At 34.6% G+C, this 9,755-nt stretch overlaps 2 protein-coding genes across 2 annotated transcripts; both read right to left on the reverse strand.

The window, feature by feature from the left end:
- Nucleotides 1-956: 956 nt before the first annotated feature.
- Nucleotides 957-6,419, reverse strand: LOC149532902 (glutathione S-transferase F10-like). Its single transcript, XM_089804139.1, has 2 exons — nt 5,531-6,419; nt 957-4,996 (listed from the first exon to the last, which is right to left on the reverse strand). Exons 1-2 carry the CDS (start codon nt 5,658-5,660, stop codon nt 4,779-4,781), a joined length of 348 nt encoding a protein of 115 aa, XP_089660265.1. The 5' UTR covers nt 5,661-6,419; the 3' UTR covers nt 957-4,778.
- A 144-nt stretch (nt 6,420-6,563) lies between these two features.
- Nucleotides 6,564-8,208, reverse strand: LOC149532903 (RTF2 RING-finger protein). Its single transcript, XM_089804138.1, has one exon. The coding sequence runs from the start codon at nt 8,028-8,030 to the stop codon at nt 6,903-6,905; it is 1,128 nt and encodes a 375-aa protein (XP_089660264.1). The 5' UTR covers nt 8,031-8,208; the 3' UTR covers nt 6,564-6,902.
- Nucleotides 8,209-9,755: the final 1,547 nt, after the last annotated feature.

Consider the following 9,755-nt stretch of genomic DNA (forward strand, 5'->3'; position numbering starts at 1 on the left):
ATCTTGAAATGTGTTGATTTAAACCATAGGACATGGCTTGTTAAAAGTTTAGGGTCTCAAATAGCCCCAAACTGAAGAGATGAAGGCACGCTCTTCAGACTGGCCCCTGCCGTCTCTTACCCTGTGTTTTCAGGTTTGGATTCTATGTAGTCTGTAGTTGAAAGCTATGTAGATTAGGTCTGCAAGATCACGTCCAGATCCAGATATGGCCACTGCTGATGTCAAACTCCGCTGCTCTGTTGGTTGCCTTTCCTGGCCCACCAATGACAGGAGCTTCAAAGATGCCTTCAGGACATTTGGCTAACTCATGGATTCTAAGGTTGCTTAAATTCATATCTTACCTTTCTGAAAGTGGATTTGATGCTTCAAATAATGGCATAGGTCTGTATTTTTTGTTATTTATTTGTTTTTTTCTGTATAGTGGTGATAGTTTGATCATAGAGGTAGGCTTCTTCTTAGGTTGGATGTAACTTTTAAAATTTCTGTCATTAGTATGAAAGAGTTGTCTTAATGAATCATGTTATACAAATATACATGTCACTCGGCCATGAATTTAACATTATAAATCACATCAAAATTAAATTTAATATATGCTTCTGTGAAGATTTCCTAACATGTCAATCATTCGCTGGACATTTATTTACCTTCACTCTATGTTTAGAGACTGAGAGGGGAGGGAGTGAATCAATCTCCAACAAAAACTTAAATCATCTTAGTTAATAATACATAAGAAAATGAAATATGATTAGTAACCCTTTAGCTCACAGCTTCTAAGAGTGTCCTTATAATTTAGGCTTCCATGGCATGCTACCCTAACAAACCATTATGAAATTTATTTCCAAAACTCCAACCACACACTTCTGCTACCTCAATGTTGAATCTCTCATCATTTGTACATTTGAAAGTAGTTTCATCTTCTATATATACTCTACAAGCAAAGAAAACATCACATTACGTCATCAAAAATAGGAAGCAAGTAAATTAATCCCAAATAGTTTTACCAATGGTAGAGCCTGAATGGTATCAATAGTACCGGGGCCCTCTCTATCTGTTGGGTGCATCTAGCATTTCTTTCTGTTCCCCCTCATGCTACACATCAGCATGGTTTTCTATTCTTCACTCTGACCTCTGGTAGATCATGCCTCATCTTTAAGGCATCTTCTGTTGACAGATTACCAGGGGCTGGAAGCATAGGAGTATGTTGTGAAATTCCATACTCTTCCAATTGCTTGACCTGGCACAGTTAAGGTCTCAACCTCTGTTCCTTGCCTCGTAGCCAGCTTCTTTGCCACCTTTGCAACATTGAGTGTCAAATCTGCTGATTCGACCACGGTTGTGTCTGATGATCTCCTTATTAGCAATTTGCCATACACTTATTCCTGCTCCTGAATCATGGATGGCTTTTACTCAATCAAGTAATACTCAATGGAAACTAAGGCATCCTAAAACATTATGAATAATGATATCATACAGTGATTAAACCCGAAGCTGAAAAAATCATTGAATGAAAAAATGGGGCTTCATCAAATTATATTCAACGGAAACTAGGATATCCTAAAATATTAGAAATAGGAGAATTCATAAAAGGTTGTCAAGGAACATGAGGACTTCGAATTGCAATCACTGAACTTGCAATCCACGGCTTGAATGTTTTCTTTGGTGGGCTTTGTGTAGGAAAAAAAATTGAAACCATGTTATTACTCCCAACCTTTACATAGCTACCATGGTGAGAAACCCATATGCTTGTAATTGCTTGTCCTACACCGTCAAAGAAGGCTCTCAGCATGGCCGCCTCATAGCACAGGTCATGAAATTCTCTATGCTACTCTAACAAAGCCTTCAAGAAATTGACTAATACTGCTTTTTTGTGGCCTTTGACTGCATTCCTGCCTGCACTCACAAGTCCTTTGATGGAGACCTCTGCACCAAAGCACGAATTTTTCTCTGTTGGGGGATGCAAATGTGTTTAATTTTATATATTCATAATTTCCTATACTTAAGCTGCACTTCAGCAATAAGAAGCACTTACATTTTTGCAGCCCGAACATGCTAAGATTTCCTTATACTCAAATGTTGAATAGGGCCATTTTGGCAACTAGGAATATGACTATATACGTCCATTAAGAGATCTTGTGATAGGCCCGGGTTTGCCTCAGCAAGATGGATAACCTCTTGAAAATGCATTTCAGGGCTCGAACCTCTTCTACATACGAATAGTTTCAAGACACACACTTAATATTCTCTTCTTATGCTGCATGGTTTATTCATAATATTCTGAAGATTTTGCATTGACACAATACCTTGCATGTGTTATCCACATGTTATGATGTTTAGCTTGCACTTACCATAAGCCACAATAATAATTACAAATAGCTTCGCATTACAGATTGCCTGCTCAAATTTTCAATTAATACTGTCACTTACCATGGGTAGCTCAAATATCAGTTTTACTAATACTTTACCCACTCTTCTGGCAGGAATTGTCAAACATAAGTTCTGCTGCCATTTTGCTGCTCACGAAGTAAAGTTGAAGGAAATTCTTCAGTTGTAATTAATTCCCAGAGACTAACATCAGCATTCAGCATTATCACAGACAATGTGCAAACTAAATGACCTTGCATGATGGATCAATTTCAAACATCTACTGCGCAACCTATCAATTTTTGTTTTGAAGCATGTTCTTTTTTCAACTTTAAACTAGACTTAAGTATCTGACTATTACCTCAACATTGGAACAAAGTATAATCAAGGAAACTTTCTTGATTTTCCATATAAATAGATCTTTGCTTCTGGAACTATGCAAAAATACGGATGTCCATTTCTTTTATCTTTGTACATTTTAAAAGTAATATATAGATTTAGCAACCATGGCTTCCAGTCATGCAGCATTTGCGTGCCCTTGCTTGTGACCGCTTTAAGGTACTTTAAAGTTTACTTGATGTTTCACCTAATGTTCATTATGGACAAATAATGGGATAACCAATGAACATGTTTTGCTGTTTTCTTGCAAAGTTCATCATGCTATAAAATGTAAGATAATAAACATTTTAATTAGTTGTTAGTTGCAGACAGATTCTGGGGATTAACAGTCAGAAATTAGTTGTTAGCCAAATATGGGTTGCTTTAGGCTTTAAATCCTACTACTATATTTGTGGCTTCATTTCGGAATTTGAAAAAGAGATTCGTGTGTTCTTATTTCTGTGATTCTGTTGAATTACAGGAGCATTACTCAGTTCAGTTTGGCCCTTTCGTGAACTCTATGAAGGTCCCTACAATTCTCATGGGCCCATCCCATTATTTTTTAAATTTTTACACTTAGGCTTAGAATATTTCAATGACTGGAAAATTAGCATACTGAATTGAAGATAATGTCCTTATAGTTAAAGTTGGTTTACCAGAGACATTACAGAAAAACTCTGCCACGGATTTGATTGCCTAAAAACTTCCAAAGTTATTCTCACCATAGTAACAGTTAAAAAACAGCAACTTGTAACCTATAAACATAAAACAATTCATATAGGTAAAGAAATACCTAAATCACTTGTACAATACTTCATTCTCTGATTATTTTTAATAGAGAGATAATTGGAAGGCAGAATTCTAAACTAGAAAGATCTGTATGATAATAGACCCAGTTTTATTAATTCTTTAAGTTTCATTCAATGTCAGAATACACTCACCATGTTTTTGAAATCTTAAGCTGCTCTATGCTTTCAGCAAAAACAGGCACAGAAAATGCTACTGCAACATTCTTTCTCTGGGGATGGAGACTTTATTAAGAGGAGAGCACCACAAAAAAATCGCTATTTCATCTCCTCAAACAGTACTGTTTTCTACTGGAGTTATGATATGATTAAGTCCAAATGGCTATATTAGTTTAGCTTCTACTGAATGAAAAACAATGGCTGTCATCTAATGAGGGATAGAACTATAAAATGAAAGAGCTTAATTAATACTAGTTGTCTGAGGCAAATTTAGTCTGACTCAAGCTTTCAGATAGTCCTAAGTTTGTGATGAATTTTATGTCTACTACCAGAGGAAAAATTATTTATTTTTGCTCCTCGCAACAAACATTTTCACAGACAGGATTTGAACTCGCATCCTCTGCGTCTTCAGTTGTTGCAGAGAGCGCCTTCCAAATTCTGAGTCATCTTAATTAAAAGAAAACTTAGATGTAATTCCATCTGCCGTGTTTCATTTTTGTGATTATACTAATGGTTTTGATAGTCCAAATGTGTAATGCCCAAGGTGCCTGCAGATCTGGGCAAGCAACTACATCCTAGCTTCTGAACTGAGCCTCAACAGGCTGCTGTAGGTGAGCTCAACCAACATTCACATCACTGAGATTGAATCAACCATATAACATGCTAAGGGTTGTTTAACTTGATAGCACATAAGCTTATTCTTATAACTGGTCAAAGGCTTTCACTAATGCCTGCTCCACTCTCACATCTATTTTCTCACTTGATTCACTGTTTCCTCTGCTGGTAACTGGATCTAATGGGACTTGATGTCAAACTGAAACATCCAACAACAACCTCCACCTCTTCTTTTATACTTCTGCATCATCTGAATAGGCTATGTTGGAACATCACTCGTATGTCCATTAGAGGATGATAGTTTGGCCTGCCGGTTATGGTCTCCCCCTTTCCTGCAGCATTCACCAAGTAATGAATATATGGCAGATGGCAAAGATCTGCCAAGCTGAAGAAATCCCCTGCCAAGTAGTTGTGTTCAACCAACCTCTGTTCATATACATCCAATAAACTGCCCAGCTTCTACACATTGATCTTCACTGTCTCCTCATCCGTCATCCCTCCTTTCATTGGAATTATGACACTCTGCAGTACAATTGCAGAGTTTGGTGCACTGAACTGGTGGGCCTCCACCTCACACCACACATCCACCATGGCCTGTTCTGCCACTGTACCTCCTAAGAGATCACTGCCCTTTCCTTGCTGCTTCTTGCTCAGATATCTTTTGATTGCTCTGGACTCTGTTTCAGGGAAATGAATGAGTGTAAGGAATCTCAGGGCCTGAATTTATAGACTTAAGGTTGTACCATCATTATAGTTTGTTAAGATCTGAAAGGGTAACTCTGAATGAATCGCTGTTAAAAGGAGAAAAAATGTTTGACAGATAATAAAAGCAGTGAATGTCATCGTCCAATTGAGTTGGTCCCCAATAAGGAGGACATTAATAATTTTTAAACCAAGCAACATTAAAGCTACACGTTTTCCTCCATTGTGCACTACAATTAAACAAATCGAGGTGTACTATTTTCTTTACTATAGTATACATAGTTTTCACAGACCACATTGGACTTGCAAAACTGTGAGACTCCTTAGTCCTTAGGATCCATCTACACTGTGGTTAAAGAATAATCCTTGATGTCAGAAAATGTTTGTAGTTCAATGTAAAACTATAACCTATTTACTGCATAGCCTAATGTTAGTTCGAAATAAATCGAGTTGCACAAATATGCAAATTATTTATATTGAGAAGCACTGTGAAAGCATGTTCTGCACACCTTGTAGTTGTAGCCTACAGACTCTGAACTTAAGAACAAAGGAGCCTTCACCTCTGCTTAGCTTTTCGGACAATTTGAGAAATGGTGAAGTGCACATTCTTTTGCCCACTAAAGAAGAAAATACAAACATATCATATCACATGAACAATATCCACCTTAAATGTAACCTGACGTACAATTAGTTTTAAGAAGGCTACAAAAAATATGCACATCTTTGAGTTTTAGTGTAAAGGCACAGTACATGTTTACCAAATCATTATTTACAGACAAACCTAAATGTATGTATCAACCTATACTTTCCAATTCATCTTTGAAAAATACCATTATACCACTAATACTATCAGTAATTGATCAATCAGTTTAAGCTTGGTCCTAAAATTTCAATAATAATTGCAAATAGGGGAAAAAATTTACCTTCATCACACAACAGCACCTCAACTCTATCAGTCGCTCATTTTAAAATTGTCATCATTCAGTCTTACTTTTAATTTTTGTTGACAAACTATATCAAAATCAAAACTTTTCTAAGCACTATTGATCTAGAAGTAATCCATGCATTTTCTCCGATCATTGAATGTTCGGTAAAACTTTTCTATAAAGAGATGAATTTGTATAAGTTCAATATAAAATCATTTTGAGATAATGTCAAAAACTATTAATAATGCATTTAATAAATATAACACTGGCTTTCCTCTGAATGAAAAGCTATTCACTAAAAAATAAAACAAAGATATCATGTCACATTAAATAAGCATTTCATACTTACAACATTGGCTTGCCTCTGACCATGAAAAGTTGTTTACTAAAGAAGAAAATACAAACATATCATATCACATGAACAATATCCACCCTTGCTGGAACCAGAACCATCCAGTGTCATTTAAAGCTTTTCATCATTCCTCATTAATCCCTTTTGAAAAGCTTAAAAAACATAACGACATAATGGACTCATAAAACTTAAAAAGGCACAGAACCTAATTCAAACAGATAAAGAATTTTCAAGCGATCCATATCAATGGAATGAAAAGGGGTAAAACCTAAATCTACAAATTTAAATTTAAAACAATTGTAGTGGTAACTGAGATGCACGCCATCAATATTGAAAGGTGATCAATTCGTGCAAAAAATTGCACTATGTTCCAAGAGAACATCTAAAATACAAGCATTGTGAATCTCTATCAAATAAGCATTCAATTTATGTAACCATTCCAAACAAAGGTTGCGGCTTGGTGTTCTGATAAGTACTCACATCCACAAATAAATACTTATCACTTCCAATCCAAACCCACAATAATACCCTACACTGAGTTCCACTTTCCACAGCCATAACAACTTAAAGTCAGTTTCTAACAGTAGGAAGAACCTTTTGCAATCAGTTTCTACCAAGAGGAAGAGCCCTGCATGAAAATGTCTCTTTCAAATTTGTCTTCCTAGATGATGTAAATATGGAAGCATAAACTTCCTTCGTTGCATTTGCTGGTGCTATATCCACTGCCTTGAATTTCTTCGCTGTCACTTTTGCCTTATCTTTACCATTGTCAAGTTCACTTTCTCCATTTTCATCACTCTTCCTTTTCGACCCAACTGCAGAAACATTGACCCCATTCTGCCCCATCGTATTATCCTTCTTAACAACCCCATCAATGACATCCTCTACAACTCTAACCTCCCCATTCTTTACCTTCTTCTGCTTCTTATCTTTCATTTTAAGGGCCTTTTCCTGCTCCATCCTCGTTCTTAATACAGCAACTTCCTCCTCGTTGCCATTGATAACAATCTTGTCTTCCTCATTAAAAGGCACATGACACACAAGACAAGAAGTGGACTGCACCTCCTTCAATGCCTTACCACTGATCACATGCCCACAACCACTGAGAGCAACAAATTTGCATTTGCCATTAAACTCGAGCCCTGAAATCGGGCACTGAAATTTGGTCTCTGAAATATCATCCAGAACCCTAACACCAGGAATTGGGTCCAAATGAATAGTAATCATATCCCGGAGACCCTTAATATGATTAAACTTAGAGGGCAAATTCTTCCCTAGTAAGGCCCTAACCAGAGATTCCTTGTTAAACAAATTACCCAGACGATCAATCACACAAGGAGGTTTAAGGGTATCTTGTGAAAGTGCACATGTTGACCATTTGCAGATTCTAGATTCGTTTGGGTCAACTTTATCTGGTTTTTTTACCGCGTACATATTGAGATAACAATCTCTGGACTCTGCGCCCGTGGCCCCTCCATCCCCACCGCCCCCACAAAGCCTTGGCCTCAAATGAATGAGGTTATTTTTTAGCATATCCAAATCTAACAGTCTACAGCTATTTGCAATCACCTTCCCACCATAGGAGAAATATAATGAACCTGCTTCTACGGAATTGGAATTTAATCCTGGAATTGACCGTAGGATTTGCAGCTTTACCTGTTCCAGAGTCTTTGTTGCCTCCATCGAAACTGCACGTGTGCCATCGTCCGGGCCTTCTACAAACATCTGCATAGTACCAGCTATGAAAATCTCCAGAATCCAAACGCAGCCGAACAGAGAAGGAAAAGAAAATTGCTTTCAGAAAAAGCAAAGAAATGGTTTCACGCTTAGCCCACAAACGATATATAAACATACCTCGAGTGCGCGTCGGTCATGAGGTATGTCATGATTATCGTCACAAGTTACGAAGGCCATTTTAATATTACAAGGATTAGGAAAAGTATGGAAAGGTGTTATTGGATCAACATATAAATATTTTAAATAAATAATTATCCAATATTATTATTATTAGTTCTGGCAGAAAACTAATGGAATCACGAGATTTCATATTAGTTAACATAATTTAAAAATTTTAAAATATATTAATATTTGCAAAAGCTATATTAATTTGCATTATTTTTTGAAATTGAAAAATACAACTTTTTTTAAAAATTGTATTGGCTCATGATAAAAAAAGGCAATGAAAAAATTCAATTTTCTTCAACAAAAATACAAATATTTTTTCCAACACCTTTATTAATGAATGCATTAATTGCAACTTTATCTTTTTCACATTTGTGACAAATAGATAAACTTTTTTTTTAAATATATTTTTCTACCACCTAATGAATGCATTAATTGCAAGTTTATCTTTTCCATATTTGTGACAATAGATGAACTTTAAAAATAAATAAAAACAATCAATTTTAGTTGATGTTTATTTTTGTAATTTGTAAAATGTTATTTAAATACAGATATTTTAATCAAATATAAAGCGAAATATATTTCGTATTTTAAACATAGTTTATGAACAAGAACTCATATGAATTTAAGTGATAAAAATTTAGTTCATACATCATTATTTGTATTATTCATATACAACATAATTAAATAAATATTAATAATAAATATTACTTTTTTTTGAAATCTACAAACATTTATCAATCTATTTATAATTCAAAATTTTCTGCCTTCCACGGTCCATTTATCAGTGAATCAAAGACATCATATCCCAATACAAAATCTCCCTAAAAATATGTGCAACGATTAATAGCTTGCTCCCCTTGCAAAAGCGAGTAATTGATATATCTCGTGTGCCTTTGAATTGGTGTGTCATGGTTAATTAAATGCCCTAAAATACTAATGGCTTGGTTTACATAATCATGTTGGTTTCAAATTTAATGTCAAATTTACAAATGATGTCAAATGGATGCAAAACACAAAGTCACATATTAATAAGCAATTTAAGCTTAAGAATATTGTCCGTGCGACTAATATTGAGAAGAGCTTATTGAATTGGATGAATTTATCACTTAAACAAGATATATCAAACAATTTAATAATTAAAATTAATCAATTTAACTCTTATAAAAAAAATTATATAATTTTATCTATATCTTATATATAATTAGTTAATAAATATGTTTGGTATGATAAATGTTATTTAGGATGTCATCTAATTTTAATTTAGCATGATACTATAATGTTTATTTATATATTCTTTTAAAGCTTTAATTAATATATATCATTGCAATTATATAATTTAATAATATACTAATTATATTCTATAATTTAATTTAGTTTAGCACAATAATATTATATTTTTCATTAATAGTTATTTGTTATATTTATTAAATTAAATAGATTATATTTTAACCAAAAGCTACTTCAATCAATCATGAAGGCGGGAACTTTGGCGCATGTGCCCCTTGTTTTTAATCATATTTTTTAACAAATAGCTTTAATATTTCTGAAAAA

Source organism: Cupressus sempervirens, chromosome 10, assembly GCF_028749045.1.
Source record: "Cupressus sempervirens isolate cs-2001-9-10 chromosome 10, ASM2874904v1, whole genome shotgun sequence".
Classification (NCBI taxonomy): domain Eukaryota; kingdom Viridiplantae; phylum Streptophyta; class Pinopsida; order Cupressales; family Cupressaceae; genus Cupressus; species Cupressus sempervirens.

Coding starts and splice junctions, on each gene's coding strand:
- LOC149532903 (XM_089804138.1), bottom strand. CDS start 8,030: ATGCAGATGTTTGTAGAAGGCCCGGACGATGGCACACGTGCAGTTTCG.
- LOC149532902 (XM_089804139.1), bottom strand. CDS start 5,660: ATGTTTGTATTTTCTTCTTTAGTGGGCAAAAGAATGTGCACTTCACCA. Junction 4,997..5,530: donor CTGTAGGCTACAACTACAAG/GTGTGCAGAACA, acceptor TCCCTGAAACAG/AGTCCAGAGCAATCAAAAGA.